General features: G+C 47.7%; 1 protein-coding gene across 1 annotated transcript in view; it reads left to right on the plus strand.

The window, feature by feature from the left end:
* The window catches only part of CIZ1 (CDKN1A interacting zinc finger protein 1), a 37,226-nt gene that overhangs the window by 15,483 nt on the left and 4,546 nt on the right, over positions 1 to 17,197 (plus strand). Inside the window, exons 5-12 of the mRNA XM_083485868.1 lie at positions 388 to 442; positions 1,984 to 2,069; positions 3,214 to 3,275; positions 4,252 to 4,434; positions 5,805 to 5,935; positions 8,417 to 8,501; positions 10,741 to 10,854; positions 14,240 to 14,449. Of these exons, the coding sequence (XP_083341994.1) occupies positions 388 to 442; positions 1,984 to 2,069; positions 3,214 to 3,275; positions 4,252 to 4,434; positions 5,805 to 5,935; positions 8,417 to 8,501; positions 10,741 to 10,854; positions 14,240 to 14,449 (926 nt within the window). The remainder of the gene's footprint in view (positions 1 to 387; positions 443 to 1,983; positions 2,070 to 3,213; positions 3,276 to 4,251; positions 4,435 to 5,804; positions 5,936 to 8,416; positions 8,502 to 10,740; positions 10,855 to 14,239; positions 14,450 to 17,197) is intronic.

Consider the following 17,197-nt stretch of genomic DNA (forward strand, 5'->3'; position numbering starts at 1 on the left):
CAGTTTGGGAATCAAAATGGTTCCAGGTCCGTCTTCCTGTGCTGATCTATGTGTGTGCTTGGTTGGGACACTTACGAACATTTAACATATATCTAAGACCTCAAAATTCCTATCACACCACTAGTGCATCTTCTGGTAGCAATTCCATTATTTAGCTCACGTGCTGTGTGAATAAGGGCTTCCACTTACCTGTCCTAAATCGCCCACCATTTAGTCTAATTGGGATGACTCCCTGCCCACCCCCCAAAATAGTAGCTAGCAGGAAAAGCAGTCGGGGATGATGGGAGTTGTAGTCCAACAGCAGCTGGGGACCTGAGGTTGAGGAACACCACTCTAGAGGATACTTGGCTGCTCTGAAGCAATAACTTCCTTTTTCTGGGCCCACAGAGACTCTGGCAGAATCCTCTTCAGCCGACGAGCCGGCAGCCAAGCGGCTCAGAAGGTAAGGATGGCAGTTGCCAGGATCTGCACCCCGACCTGAATTGTAAGAACAGCTTTCAAGGTGAAATCCTAAAGATCCGCCTGGCGCATTGTGCCTCTCTTTGGTGGTGAGCTGGCCTCTCCAACAGGCGCAGCATCGCTGGTGGCTCCGCTGGGCCCTGAGTGCATGGGCCTGGCATTGCTGGTGGGAGTGGCTGTGCAGGATCACCCAGAGGCCCTTCTCGCCAGCCCCCTCCCCCTGTCGTAAGGGCTTGCACCGTAGCCTGCTGGACAGGCAGGCCCTCATAAGCTCCCCTACTCACCTCCCAATGTCCCTGTAGGTGTCATTCCACTTGTGGCAGAAGCACTGCCTTTGCAGTGGCAGCTATGATCCATTTGTGCTTCAGCAGGGACATGGCATGATCTCTTTGTTGGCCACAACCATCTGGCGGAGAAGGGACTTTTCCTATACATGCCAGAGCAGCTTCCTGTCATCAGTGGGAGTGGCATGGCCAGAGAGGCCTTCCTCAGGGTCAGCCATGGCAGCCAGGCGAGGTCTGGGTAGATAGCTCAGCCAGATAATAATAAGAATAATAAGAATTAATTATTTATACCCCACCCTTCTGGCTGGGCTTCCCCAGCCACTCTGGGCGGCTTCCAACAAAATATTAAAATACAGTAATGCATCAAACATTAAAAGCTTCCCGAAACAGGGCTGCCTTCAGATGTCTTCTAAAAGTCTGGTGGTGGTTGTTCTCTTTGACATCTGGTGGGAGGGCGTTCCACAAGGCAGGTGCCACTACCAAGAAGGCCCTCTGCCTGGTTCCCTGTAACTTCGCTTCTCGCAGGGAGGGAACTGCCAGAAGGCCTTCGGTGCTGGACCTCAGTGTCCGGGCTGAATGATGGGGGTGGAGACGCTCCTTCAGGTATACTGGACCGAGGCTGTTTAGGGCTTTAAAGGTCAGCACCAACACTTTGCATTGTGCTTGAAAACGTACTGGGAGCCAGAGATTCATTCATACATTCCTAATTCTATTTGTGTGCTGCTTTGCATTACACACACACACACACACACACACACACACACACACACACACAGAGAGAGAGAGAGAGAGAGAGAGAGAAACCTGCTCAAAGCAAGTTACAACAATGAAAACAGGAATGCATTTCAAAACCCCAAACAGTGCAAAAATAATATCGTAGCAACATAATAAGACAACATAATAAGACAAAGTACTTTGAAGATAACAAAATTATATTAGCAACATCCAAACTCCAATAGCAAAAGCAACAAGGGAGCTTTACAGTCTCACTTTGGTCCCAGAAAAACCCCTCCTGTGATGTTGCTCACAGTCCCTCTCCTGCAGCAGTTTCTTCTAAGGCTTCCAGTGGCTGCATCCCAACCCATTCATCCTGGCAGATCTTGCTACTTGGTGTGGGATCCTCCTTGGATTCTGGGCTGTGCATACAAGGTCATGGCCATCGCAGTACAGTTTCTTCGCCTCCCACATTTAATGTACTAACAGCTTCTTGTTTAAAAAACAAAACCATTTATCCCACCAGGGAAGCTGGGGACACAATCCCAGAAGAAGCAGTATGTCTTCAGCAAGTGGAAGAGTCCGACACAGAATCCCACCTGGAAGGTGAGAGCTTCACAGTTGCCTGGGATCATGCAAACTAGTCCCAAGGGTCTAGCATCAAAAAGCTGTGGGAAAATAGATGGCTTGCAATAGGTTGAAAGCAATACAAATATATTCACCCCAGCCTGTATCTATTTAGCTTAGAATCGTCTTTATAGGAAATAATGGATTTAAAGTATTTTTACATATGGGGTTGTTTTTGTTGTCCACGCTTTTACTGTGAAACCGCTTCAATATATTTTATGGGAAGCGATTCACAAAATAATAAAATAATAACTGTGAAGCACAGCTTGCAAGGGCCAGGCAACTGGTGCATGGAATCTCCAGTCCTAGAACAGGGACAATTAGGCCCTGCCTGACTCTTCGAGGTTGCTGGCTGTACCGAAATCTGCCCAGTGTATGTCTGTGTGTGTTGCATGTTTCCTGCTCCTCTGACTAGCTTTGAGTCTGGGAACGGCTGGACAGCAACACCCACCCACCAGCAAACAGCCCCTGCCAAAGACATGCATCACACATACAGTGGATGCTCGGGTTGCGAACATGATCTGTGCAGAATGCACGTTTGCAACCCACAGCAGCGTGTCTGCGCACGTGCGGGTTGCAATTTGGCGCGTATGTGCAAAGTGTGATTTAGCACTTCTGCACAGGTGCAACCGCCGAAACCCGGAAGTAACCTGTTCCAATACTTCCAGGTTTTGTCGGTACACAACCCAAAAAAACGCAACCTGAAGCGTCTGTAACCCGAGGTATGACTGTACCACCTTTCAGGTCTCCAGGAAATTGCCCCCAGTCTTAAAAGGCATACTTTTCCGGAGGGGTTTCGTAAGCAGCTGCAAGGCCAGACTCTGCCCTCCAGCTGCTTCCCCTTCTTTTTTGTCCTTTCCCATGGTTGCATCCTTCTGAGGCCACATGGGGTCCAGAGTCATTCTGTGGAATGGAGAGAAAGAGAGCAGAGCTGTGCTTCTTTTTATAGCCAAAGGGAGGGAACTCTCCAGAATAAAAATTTGGTGGGTGCTGCGGGAGGTTTCTGGAAGTTCCATGCTGCCCGTGAGCACCATGTTGGGGACCTCAAGGATTGGTGATGCTCCTGAGAGCTCCCACCTTCCGCTCCTGGGGAAATTAAATTCTCTTTCTGTCTGCCTGTCTTTCTTAGAGAATCTGGCTGCAGATACTTCCAAGGAAAAGAACATTTCTGGAGAGCTGAATATTTCGGAGGTGAGCAGAAAGCTTCTTTAGCTCCTGGAGAGGGAGGATGACTAGCAGCAGGTTCTTCTGCTGCTTTGTTAAAAACTGTTGGGGAAATGTGGGCGGCATCCTTTGCCAGCCTAGTTCCCTCCAGCTGGCATCATTCGCTGGCATTGATGGGAGATGCAGTCCAAATCATTTGGAGGCACCGTAGTGGGGAAGGCTGGTGTACACAGATAGCAACATGGAAAAACACACTCTGGCTCAATAACCAAAGATCCAAAGGAGCCTTTTACCCAGCATGCTCTCCTCCAAGAGGGCCATCAAGCAAACCAAATTAACCATAGTTTCTCATTCTGTCCAAACCGGGAAACCATGGGTAAAAGCTACTTTCTCACAAGAAATGAGGGAAACAGTAACTGTACATCTCAGGTTCCTAGAATGCTAGAAACATACTCATTTAAAAGGAAAGCTGGGATTGGGGGTGGGGGGCAATTAGCATTAATAGAGGGGGAACTGCCTCCTTGTACCACCACTGCACAGACGTCTGTGCTTCATATGTGCCTGTAGTTTATATATATTTGGATGAAACTCTAGTTAATTGAAGCCTTCCTGTTCTTGCTGGGGCTTCGTGCGTGGGCAAAAGTCTTTTTCCTACCTTGGCTTTTTAAGCTGAAATATGACCATCCAAATTCCTTCTGTGTGCAAATGCAGAAATCTCTAGATGCAGTCTTTGTATTCTTCCTGTAAACACTGCCTTCTCTCCCCAAACTGTATGTATCTTCTTTTTAGCCGAGTAATTGTCTTCCATAAACACGGTTTTAACAATGAGTCTGTAAGTGGCTGTGGAGGCCACTTCTGTATCCACACGTCCTTCCACAGTGGGGAAGTGTATAGCCGCTGTCTGGATGTGGCCTGAATTATGGGCTTCTTCTACTCTCCAGAGCTGAGGGATTTAATAGTTGGCTGATGGGCAACCTGAACTGAATCCTTGAATCTTCTCCAGGTGGTCAGCTCTGCAGGCTCTCTGAAAGTCACAATTCAGCAGAGCAGCGAGAACCGAGCTATCAGCACCACAGCCCTAAAGCCAGCCTTCTGGACCTCTGAGATGGGGACAGCTGGAGGCAGCCCCGAGGCTACCCTGAAATTCTACTGTTACATATGCAAGACTAACTGCTACAACCAACAGGTAACAAGACACGTTTCATCTGAGGAGTTGCAAAGTCGGGATTTTTGCAACCCTGCCGCCCTCCCTCTCCTTACCTGCATCAGTATTCATTCCTTTCCTAGACAGCTTACTGTCTGTAGAAGTGACTTGCAGTAGGTAAAAATATAGGCGTGTGTATAAGCACACAAAAAATGGACAAGAAAATCTATATCAAATACTTCACATTTTAAAAATTGCATAAGCGCTATCTGTATTCACAATAACAGTATCAGTATAAATAAAATTGAAAGTGTAGAATCCCCACCAGCATAAAACGCTCTGTTTTGCATTGCAGTCCTGAGCTGGTTAAGGCTTTATAGGTCAACACCAGCACTTTGAATTGGGCCTGGGAATTAACTGGCAGCCAGTGCAGTTGGACCAGGATTGGTGTAATATGCTCAAGCCATCTTGCTCTGGTGAGCGACCTGGCCGCTGAATTCTGTACCAGCTGATGTTCCTGAACCGTCTTCAGAGGCAACTACATATCACATGTTGCAGTGGGGCTTGACATTCTCATCCCACTGGGTGAGCCTTCTCCCAATCTGAGGCTTTTTTTGTGTTGCTGAACAGCAACTCACAGCATCCCTGATCACAGGCCAATGCTGTCTGGAGCCCAACGCATCTGGAAGCCATCGCATTGGGGGAAGGCAGCCTTACGGAGCCATTTCTGATCCTGGCCAGTATTTCTGAGCGTGCCTGTCACCCCTCTCATCACTTCTGAAGTAGCCCATCTGAACTGGATAGGCTTGCCAGGTTTCAAATGATGTAGTGTGACTTGTGCAACACGTTGGCGATCAATATACACAGAACAATAATTATACATACTTTATCAAGCTTCTGAGAAAAATACAAAACATTAAACAAAGCCACAAAGACTTGTGAACTACCCAGCCTAAAATGAACTTATAATGTCTGGTTTCAATAGATTTTTCAAATGCTTAACTTGGTCTTTTAGATAAGTTCATGAAGATACCAACAAAAGGTAAGTTCGGTATTATTCACAGTACCGAGAGATGCTAGTAGAGTTGTAGATAGATGTTAATAAAGTTGTAGATAATGAAGTTGTAGAGACAGGGTGCCGGCGTTTTGCACCTGTTTCGCCCTGGCAGTCCAAGTAATCAAAAGGCCGCTGTTCGCCCCCGACGGGGCCCTTTAACTGGGGCTTGCAGGTAGCACACCCCCAAGATAGTTTTTGGGGCTGTTTCAGTGGTCTAATCTCAAAGTCTTGATGTGCATATTGATATTCAATCTTATAGAGAATACTCTTTCTTGGCTTAAGCTTAAGAGACTGATTTGCTTAGGTTTCAAATGATGGCTACTCCATGTTCTCTCCATCTCTCTCTCTCTCTCAGAATTTCCAGGCTCACATGGCAGGAGCTCAGCACCAGCAGCGACTTCGGGAGATCCAGCACATGAGCAACATCTGCCTTGTCTCATTGTTGCCTGTGGTGAAGGAGCAGAAACCACTGGCTGAGAAAGATGGGTAGATAGTCCTTGTGGGGCGGGGTCCTTCCAGCTCTGCTTCTATGTGCAGGCTGTAAAATTCTGTGACTGGAGAATGTGGAGCTCTCAAACCGATTGTTTACCCACCCAATCCCTTCACAGGAAGAATAAATCAGGGCTGGAGAGTCTTTTCAGTTACTCAACATGGCAGGTTCTGATGTTCTCTGCAAGCAACGGGGAACTTATTTTCTGGCCAAGGGCAGTATCCTGGTGTGGGCTGCTTCTCTCCCTTACTGTAGCAGACACAGCTCATGAGCAGATTCCTCATCCCTGTAGTTTCTAGAGCACAAAATTGTATGTTGGGATTTGTGCATGCTCATTTTTGTTCCAAGCGGATATGAAAACACCTATTTCAGCTTTGCTCCTTAGTGGCTCGTGTTGCAAGACTATGCACCACTTGGGGCAGTGCAAAGGTGAAATGATTTGTTTTCATGTCCTCCAGGATTCATTTGATTAGCCTAGGGACTTGGTAGAAATTACCTGCATGCCTTATTGGATAGCTGAAACCTGCAACAAACTTTGCAAATTTGGTGCCTCTCAGATGTTATGGACCACAGCTCCCCTCAGACCCAGCCAGTATGGCCAGGAGTTAGAGAGTGCAGCAACATGTAGAGAACCACAGATTCCCCCATTCTTTCATATGTTCTTCAGGTGTAAGAGTCGCTTGTTCAGAAAATTGTCACACAAGACAACTAGTAGTGGCAGAATTGAGGAAACAGGGGTCTAAGAATGTAATATTTTCACAACTCCCCTTTGCTTCCTGAGTCTTTTGTGTTTTCGCATGTTTCCTGTTTGAGGGTTAGAACTGTGCTCTAAACCAGTGTTTCCCAAACGTTTTTGGGCAACGGCACACCTGTTTACCGGAAAAAAATCTCGCGGCACACCACCATTAAAGCCCCGCCCCGTGACGTCAGCGCGCAGCGTCACGCCGGGAGGGACGCACAAAAGTGAAAGTTTTTTCCCTTCCCCTTGCCGGGGTGGGAGGAGGCAGCAGAGCGAGGGCGCGTTGCGGGCTCTGCGTGGCTTCAGGCGGAGCCTAGGAGCCACTTCCCAGCCTGGAGGGCAGGCTGTGCGCGGACCCCGCCACTCTCGGGGCGCGACCCAGACCCGGCTGCCTTCCACGGCCAGCAGAGGTAGGCCGCCGGCTTCTAACCCGGCGGAACTGGGGCGTCCCGGGCGCAGCGCCGCGCTCCCCGCTCCTCCCGCCCCGCCCCCTTCTCCCGGGTGCCCCCTCCCTCCTTTGTTCTCCGGAGCCCCGCCTCCCCCTCTGCCCCAGCTCGCCTATTGGCTCACGCAGCCGCCACTCAGGTGGGGGCCCGCTTTGGCCCCGCTCCCCGGCCGCCGAGAGAGAGTGGGAGCGTGCGGGGCTGGGCTGGGCGGCCGGGCGTCTCCTTCCCTGCGCTGCTTCGGCCGCGTCTGCAGCCGCCGCGGGACCAGGCGGGAGGCCAGTCATGCCCAGACACTGCCAGCCGCTCGGAAGGAGCCGTCGCTCCGCCGGGCAGCGCCTGCCTGCGCGCCCCTCGCTCCCTGCGCCGAGGATGGCGGGGGCGCCGGGCGCAAGGCAGCGCCGGGGCTGCTGGGCAAGCGGCAGGTGCTGATGCAGTTTTGGGAATTCCTGTCACAGGGAGCAAGGCAGAAGCGGATGACGGGGCACGTTCCCCGGGGGAGCGGGGCCGGAGGATTAGCCCGACTCGCCCGCCTCCCTCCCACGGCACACTAGGCAACGTCCGGCGGCACACTAGTGTGCCGCGGAACACCGGTTGGGAAACACTGCTCTAAACCAGTGTTTCCCAAACGTTTTGGGGCAACGGCACACCTGTTTACTGAAAAAAAATCTCGCGGCACACCACCATTAAAGCCCCGCCCCGTGACGTCAGCGCACAGCGTCACGCCGGGAGGGACGCACAAAAGTGAAAGTTTTTCCCCTCGGCAGCTCCTCTCAGCTGCGCTCAATCCGCCTCGGAGCGCAGGAGCAATGCCTCTCTCTGGCTCTCCCTCCGCGCAGGCTGAGGGAGGGAGGGAGGGGCGCGTGTGACCCGTCTCTGCTGGGAGACCAAACCCAGCGAGGCAGAGTCGCGCGGAGGCGCCCAGGCAGCGCTGCCGGCTGCGAGGAGGAGCACCAGGCAGCAGCAGGAGGCGCGGCCTCTCCTCGCCGCCGCCGCCCCGCCTCTCGCCGCCCGACTCGCCCGCCTCCCTCCAGGCATCTCGCGGCACACCAGCCGATGTCTCACGGCACACTCGTGTGCCGCGGAACACCGGTTGGGAAACACTGCTCTAAACGCCCCACAGCCTGGAGAGCTGAGATTCTCAATGATGCCAGACGTGTCACCAGGCAGTGTATGAGATCCCAAATGACTGACTAGCAGAATGCCTTTTTTTTTTTTTTACTATATAAAGGCAGTGGAGCAAGTGGGAGATAATGCTGCGTTGCCGTTTTAGTGGAATGTTCTTGTCCTTGCAGAGAGAGCCAGCAGCGGTGGTGTAACACCTGCCAGATACATTTTACAGGTGACCTGATCAAGCACCGTCGGACTCAGGAACACAAGGTAACTCTTTGCCCAGATTTCTCTTTCCTGTAAATAATGGATAGGCAAACTAAGGCCTGGGGGCTGGATACGGCCCAATCGCCTTCTCAGTCCAGCCTGCGGACCGTCCAGGAATAAGTATGTTTTTACATGAGTAGAATGTGTGCTTTTATTTAAAATGCATCTCTGAGTTATTTGTGGGGCATAGGAATTGGTTCATTCCCCCCCCCCAAAAAAAAAATATAGTCCAACCTCATGGTATGAGGGACAGTGGACCGGCCCACGGAGGAAAAAGGTTGCTGACCCCTGCTGTAAATGTTCAAGGAAGGGGTTGAATGCTGATTGCCTCAGGGGAGGTGATAGGTTAATGTTTTTTATATTAGAGAATATTTTAATGACAAATTAAGGCGCTGACACGAAAGCAAAATATGCTGTTTCCAAGAAAATTGGGCTCATGCATTTTGTTGTTGAGTCATGTCTGACTCTTCGTGACCCCATGGACCAGAGCACACCAGGCACTCCTGTCTTCCACAGCCTCCTGCAGTTTGGTCAAACTCATGTTGGTAGCTTTGAGAACACTGTCCAGCCATCTCGTCCTCTGTCGTCCCCTTCTCCTTGTGCCCTCCATCTTTCCCAACATCAGAGTCTTTTCCAGGGAGTCTTTTCTTTTCATGAGGTGGCCAAAGTATTAGAGCCTCAGCTTCAAGATCTGTCCTCCCAGTGAGCACTCAGGGCTGATTTCCTTCAGAATGGAGAGCTTTGATCTTCTTGCAGTCCATGGGACTCTCCAGAGTCTCCTCCAGCACCATAATTCAAAAGCATCAATTCTTCAGCGATCAGCCTTCTTTATGGTCCAGCTCCCACTTCCATACATCACTGCTGGGAAAACCATTGCTTTAACTATATGGACCTTTGTCAGCAAGGTGATGTCTCTGCTTTTAAGATGCTGTCTAGGTTTGTTATTGCTTTTCTCCCAAGAAGCAGGCGTCTTTTAATTTCGTGGCTGCTGTCACCATCTGCAGTGATCATGGAACCCAAGAAAGTAAAATCTCTCACTGCCTCCATTTCTTCCCCTTCTATTTGCCAGGAGGTGATGGGACCAGTGGCCATGATCTTAGTTTTTATGATGTTGAGCTTCAGACCATATTTTGCACTCTCTTCTTTCACACTCATTAAAAGGTTCTTTAATTCCTCCATGGACAAAGACAATGGGCTCATGCATAGGGAGTTTTAACAAGTAACGGTAGTGACTGTTTAGTCAACCTGGTGCCCTCAATCTGTCTTTGACTATAGCACTGCTGATAGAGGATTTTTGCTGATATTATATAGCAGGTTCTTTCTTGGGTTAAGAAGCGAGCAAAAAACATAGTAACTCCTTCTGAAAAAGGCATATTTGCAGGTTTGTTCTTGCGGTCTCCCCCTCCCCTCAGCAGACGCGGGCAGTAATATTCAAGTTCAACCATTTCCATGTCTGCAGTATTTTTAAAATAATCGCTTTTAAAGCTCCATTTGTTTTATTAATTCCACTTACAGATTGCTTCCTATGAAGCATCTCAGAGTGATCGACAGTATTATCACCAGTGAAAACATACAGAATAAGTTCATGTATTCAGCAACGCAAATCCAATGCAAATGCTGCCCGAAATAAATCTCTAGATTGGGCTAAAAAAATACTGGTTGAAAGAGTTTTGAGTTTAGCTCTTTGCTTTCTTCCTGCTTCTCATCCATCAGCCACCAAGGCCTCTTTATCAGTGATAAAAGAAAACCTTCAATAACTCACCTTCAATAACTTTGTCAGTTGGCTAATTCCTGAATTGCTAGTTCAGTTCTGTTAATTTGGATCTGAACAGAGACTATACTACTGTGTCCCACTGCAATTGTTAATTTACTCAGCACTGCTAAGGTGTTCGAGTTATCACAAATTGCTGCTGTTATGAACAGTCCTTTTGCATACATTTAAGCTGCAATAATTACAAGTTTCACAGACTGTACTGTTGGAATTCCATTGCCGTGTAACCCCAGCCTTTCTGTTTCCCCCCCTCACATCCATGTGCATGTAAAGGTGTCCTCTGTGCATCTAATGAGGTGGGCTTGAGCTGATGCTGTTATTTTTAAAAAAATCTTCCTTTATATATATCCTGCACTTCCTCCCGAGGGAGCCTGGTATTTAAGGTGGCATCAAATCAAGTGTGCTTGAGGGCTTCCTGTGAGCAAATGCCACATTATTTCCTACCTGTCCCCCTTTCTTTTCTTACCCTAGCTTGCCAAACGCTCCCTCCGACCCTTTTGCATGGCATGCAGCCGGCACTTCAAGACCCCCCGCAAGTTTGTGGAGCATATGAAGTCTCCAGAGCATAAGCAGAAGGCCAAAGAGGTAAGGGCAGCTTGTACTTCAGGGAACGTGGTGGCAGTTGGGATGAGCTAGGTAGGACTTTGGCAGGTGGGCAGAGGGCCATGTGTCTGCTGCAGAGCTGTGCCTCAAAAACATCAGAGGCCCTGGCAGGTTTTAAGGGAGGATGTTAGCTCAGTGGATAAAACACCAGCTTTGGGTGTAGAAGGTTCCAGGTTCAATCCCTGGTAGGGCTATGAAATCCTGAAAATGAGAGAACCGCTGTCAGTCAGTGTTGACTACAGTGGTACCTTGGGTTACAGACGCTTCAGGTTACAGACTCCACTAACCCAGAAATAGTACCTCTGGTTAAGAACTTTGCTTCAGGATGAGAACAGAAATTGCACAATGGCAGCAGGAGGCCCCATTAGTTAAAGTGGTACCTCAGGTTTAGAACAGTTTCAGGTTAAGAATGGACTACCGGAACGAATTAAGTCCTTAACCTGAGGTACCGCTGTACTGAACTAGATTGACCGGTTATATTGTCTGACTCGATATAAAGCAGCTTCCTTTGTTCCCAGACTTAATTGTCCATCTGCTTTAATATTATCTACTGTGACAGGCAGCAGCTTGTCTAGGACAGTGGCTCTCAAAGGGTGTGTCGTGTGCTACACTGGTGTGTCAGGAGAAGGAATCGCAGGTGTGGCAGGAAAATTCAAGGAGAATCAAAGAAACATTTAAACATTTCAGTGTCGTATAGTATAAGATTTTGTATTTGCAGAATATGGGTAAATTTATTTTCAAAATGAGAGCAAGAGCATCAAGTGTGTAGGAATGATTTGTGTTCTTATGTTGCTGCCTTGTTTTATACTTTCTGGACGTCCCGTGGTCATATTATAAAGTAGTTGTGTTCTATGTTATAAATCAAGCACTGCTAGGAGTCCCCCCCCCCCCAGTGTATTTCTTACCAATAAAAAATTTGGAGTGGCACAAACAAATTTTTATTCTTAAAATGTGAAACTTAAAACCATGGAGAGACTTGGTCTGAATAGAGACATTGGATTCTTATCTCATTTTTAGCCATCTCACCCCTTGCTTTCCCCTGTAAGACCATTGCAGTTGTTAACAGTCGTCAACAGGTTTACCACACCTATCAGCCAATCACCCATTCCCACCACCCTTCTGAGTAATACCCTCTCACTATATATGAAGGTCTGGTGACTTCTGATTGAGTGTATCTGAAGAAGTGTGCATGCACACGAAAGCTCATACCAGTGACAAACTTAGTTGGTCTCTAAGGTGCTACTGGAAGGATTTTTATTTTTATTTTGTTTCAACCAGAGAAAACAGTTTGAGAACCACTGCTCTAGGGTCTCTGGCAGGGGAAGGTCTTTCCTGTCACTTTCTACGTGGGCTTTTTTGTAACTGGAGGTGCTGGGGATTGAACCTGGGAACTTTTGGAAGAAAAGCAAGTGTCCTAGCACTGAGCTATGGACCCTCCCAGGAGAATATGCTGTCTGTGGGCTTTATGGCCTGTAGGTGCACAAGACTGCAAGGACTTGTGGGTTCTCTTTCTGGGACCCTGGCCTGTTTACTTTGATTAGATTTTTTACTTGCCCTTTTGTGGTAAGGGTCCCAGAATGGGTTAACAGCAATATAATCTTCTTTGACCATCACTTGTGGCCGAGTAAGATTGTCTTTCATGAACACTGTCTTAACAGTGTATCTGTAAGTGACTGTGGAGGCCAATTCTGGATCCACACATCCTTCCACAGTGGGGACACTGGTTTCCAGGTGGGAGTTGATCACAGTGTGGATTTGCCAAGCGTGCCTTCCTCTTAGCTCGTTTCTCCATTTCATCCTGAGTTCAAGTGTCTTCAAAGCCCACGACACCTTTGGTAAAGGCTGTTCTCCAATTGGAGCATTCGCAGGCCAGTGTTTCCCAGTTGTCGGTGTTTATACTACATTTAAGCTGTCATTACCTGTCATGGGCCAGGAGTCACCTTCACCCGCTGAACAGCATCCTGGAAAGGGAGAAGGCAGAGTGACTCCACCTGCAGCTAATTAATCTCCAGTGACACAGAGGAGAAGGCATTGATGAGAACCAGCTGGCTTCAGCCTTCTTAAACAGAGCTCTCAGCAGACAAGTGTTTCCATCTGGACTCTTGGCTTTGTGATCTGAATGGTCTGACCACGTGGATTGCTGCTTGCCCAACCCTCGGAACAGACTTGACTTCGTATTCTGACTCTGCCACGTCTGAGACTCTTCCGTTTGTTTGGTCTCACACTCTACATGCGGTTGCTGGGCAATGCGACTGACATTACACCAGCTTCCTAGGGTAGTGGAACTACTAAGAGAGTACCCCGTTGCCCTGGGAAATATTAACACACACCCCAGAAAAAAATGTCTACTGTTAGTCATCCTTGGGCTATTCCAGGAATGGGAAACCTGTGATGTTCTAGGGGTTGCTGGACTCCATGTCCCATCAGCCCCTTCCAGCATGGCCAGTATTCAGGAATAATGGGAACTGTGGTGGAAGGCTACAGGCTCCCTATCCCTGGGCTAGACCAAGCTTCTGCCAGTCAAACGGAGCAAGTGGCTTCTGCATGTTAGTTTCACACTTTATAAACGTTGTTTTAGGCTGTTTTGTTTACTTGCCCCTTGGTGGGATCCGTGTGCTTATAATAATAATAATAATTTATTATTTATACCCTGCCCATCTGGCTGAGTTTCCCCAGCCACTCTGGGCGGCTTCCAATCAAGTGTTAAAAACAATACAGCATAAAATATTAAAAACTTCCCTAAACAGGGCTGCCTTCAGCTGCCTTTTAAAGAGAAGATAGCTGCTTATTTCCTTGACATCTGATGGGAGGGCATTCCACAGGGTGGGTGCCACTACAGAGAAGGCCCTCTGTCTGGTTCCCTGTAACCTCACTTCTCGCAATGAGGGAACCACCAGAAGGCCCTTGGCGCTGTATCTCAGCGTCCAGGCTGAACGATGGGGGTGGAGACGCTTCTTGAGGTATACAGGACCGAGGCCGTTTAGGGCTTTAAAGGTTAGCACCAACACTTTGAATTGTGCCTGGAAATGTACTGGGAGCCAATGTAGGTCTTTCAGGACTGGTGTTATGTGGTCTCCCAATCACCAGTCTAGCTGCCGCATTCTGCATTAGTTGTAGTTTCCTGCTCACCTTCAAAGGTAGCCCCACGTAGAGCGCATTGCAGTAGTCCAAGCGGGAGATAACTAGAGCATGCACCACTCTGGCGAGACAGTCCGCAGGCAGGTAGGGTCTCAGCCTGCGTACCAGTGTGGAATGCCATTACACTAGGGAGTGCAGGAAGTGGGTGGTGGGAGTTGCCCTTTGATCCTAGCCTCCTAAGAGACTTGTCCTTCCTGTCTCTCACCCTCCCTTTTTTGTGTCTGGCCAGGTGAAGTTGGGGGAGAAGGAGCAGGCTGGGCCAGAGGATTCTGAGGAGCTCATAACAGTCGATGCTGTTGGCTGCTTTGAAGATGACGAGGAAGAAGAAGAAGAGGAGGAGGAGGAGGAAGAAGAAGAAGAGGAGCAGCAGCAGCAGGGAAATGCTGGAGAAGAGGGAGCCTCTGGACAGCTGGATAAGGAAGAGTCTCTCATCAAGCAGGTATGTTTTCCAAGAAGGAGTGCAGCAGTGGCTGCATTGGATGTGCCCAACTGGCAACCGAAAAAGGCTCATTTGGTTGCTAAAGTGACACTGGTTGCATGTCACTCAAAATCATGGTTTTCTGTTCCTTTAGCACAGTGTTTCTCAACCTGTAGGTCCCCAGATGTTGTTGGACTACAACTCCGATCATTCCTAGCCAGCATGACAAGTGGTCAGGGATGATGGGAGTTGTAGTCCAACAACTTCTGGGGACCCACAGCAAACCATAATTCCTAGCTTGGTGTTACATTCAAACTGGGACATTGTAGATTGCTTCCCACCAAATCAGAATATGAAATCTTGGTATAGGAATCATGGTTTCTTTTTATTGTAATTTTTGGTATGCTTTAAACATATTTTATAAAGGTATATAGTTTTAATTCTATCAATGCTTAATTGTTTTTTATTGGTTTTTCTATGTTTTTAGCAAATCTTTAAAAAAAAATATCTATAAGCCCTGTTAGGGGAAAAGGCCAGGGTATAAATAAATATATTATCATCATTGTTTGGAGCACAACAAACCAACCCCTGAATTTGGATGTAACACTAAACCATGCATTATTGTTTGCTGCTCGTGCTATAAAAAGAGCTAAACAATAAAAGTATCACAAAAATAACAATTATTTAAAACATACAAAAAATTAAAATAACAATAAGCTAAAAACAAATTAAAACTTGGATCAACTTTCTAAACATCTGGGTTCGGCTTGTCGGTAAACATTCCTTTTTTTTTTTTAGCAGACATCAAAAAATATAAAGTGAAGGCACCTTCTTGATATCAATAAGCAGGGAGTTCCAAGGTGTGGGTGCAGCCACACTAAGAGATTGACTTCTTACAAATGCAGAATGGGAATTCCATATGTGGTAAGGTGATATCATAGGTCCTAATTGTAACTGAAAGGCCAGGGTGAACAGATTATTTTTTTCAGTGGTGACAGAAACCCATCTAGGTTGACACCAGCTGACCCTATGAGGGAACCACATTCCACAGTCATGGTGCCACTACTGAGAACACCTTCAGTCTGGGAATTGTAGCCTAGCAATATCTCGAGAGCACTAGGTTGGCTGGCTCCTTCTGCTTCAAGACATTTAAATTCATCTTGGTCTCCTTGCTGGCCCTAGTAGGACCAACTTGGCCAGTTAGCCCTGGTGATCATTTGATGTCTACTGACTGGGTCCCGTCCCCTCCAATGACCCTTGAATTTTAGAATTTTATTGATATTGATGCTGCATTTTATGTTGTTTTTTATGCTGCTTTTAAGTCGCGTTTTAATCAATGTTTTATATTTGCTGTTAGCTGCCCTGAGCCCGGTTTTTAAACCGGGAAGGGTGGGGTATAAATTATTATTATTATTATTTATTATTATTATACAAGGCTAGGTGCAGAGGTCATTAGTTGCCCAGTCTCACAGAACAGACTGTCCTGGTTTATCCATTAGTGCTGTAGCTTATCAGCACACCTGGTGCATTTAGGGCATTGTGTTTCCTGGTCAAAAAGCTTGGCATACATTCATGCTTTCCTCCAAGTAATGGAGTGCAGTGGACCCGCATCTTAACACAGAGGTTAGGTTCCAAAACCAGTGCATAAGGTAAAAATCACACAGAGCCCAAATTACTTTGGATTATCTCCCTGGTCTGGCTGCAAGGGGCCACTGCTTATTTGCAGCACCTCCCTCAGTCCCTGGTCCTTCCTTGAGCAGGAGATGGATCAGTGGAGATGGGAGAGGGTCTTTTGCCCACCTTTGTGCTAACTGCTGGCTGGCAAAGTGTGGCAGGGGGGAGCTGCATGGGGAGGCCTTGTGTCTCCACAGTCTCCCCCAACTTCTGCATGTGTCTGCGAGCAACCAGGTCGGTGGGAAGAACGTTGGTGACTTGTGGAATTCAATTCACCACACCTCATCCAGTGTGATTTGCCAGCAGAGTATGTGGAGCCCCAGCAGAGTCTAGAGATTTCCTGCTCTTAGTGGAACAGCTTCTTCCAGAGTCCTTGGTTAAGGGGGAAAACTGCTCTCCCACAAGGTTCAAAGACAAGACAAAGCCAGACACCTCTTTCTACTAGATATAGTGCTTCTGGTCTCTGAAGATACATGTGCAGAGAGACCCACTATCACCATGCTAGCTAATGCTGCTGTGTAAAGCCCACAGTTGCTTCTCCTGACTTCCACAGATTCAGAGTCAGACCCTGACAGCAAAGAGGGCAGGACATAGACAAGATATCATGAAAGCAATGCCCTAGAGAGGATTATACCCGTCTCTACATTCCTGAACCAATGGCAGGGGGAATAACTCAACAAGTGCTGGTGTTTTGTTTTTGTTTTTTTACATATTTCTTGTATGGTTATTGTCCAGAATAGTTGGATTTGTAATATAACCAAGCAAGTATTAGAAATCACCCCAGAATTGGCCTTACTAAACATCTTCCAAGACAATAATGCCCACTTACACCATAAAGAACTCATAACCCACCTACTTTCAGCAGTCAGAAACATCATAACCAGACATTGGAGAGACCTGTCAGGAGTAAGCATGGACCAATGGTACCAAATAGTATGGGAAACAGCCCTACTAGAAAAATTAACCAATAAACTGAAACTGACACGGGGACAAACAGAAGAAGAACCTTCACCCCGGTATGGCTTCCCTTTATCACATACACAGCCCAACAAGACAATGACAAAAATCCACCAACAGCATACGAATCAATATGGC

This window comes from Podarcis liolepis, assembly GCF_965112155.1.
Source record: "Podarcis liolepis genome assembly, chromosome: Z".
NCBI classification, from domain to species: domain Eukaryota; kingdom Metazoa; phylum Chordata; class Lepidosauria; order Squamata; family Lacertidae; genus Podarcis; species Podarcis liolepis.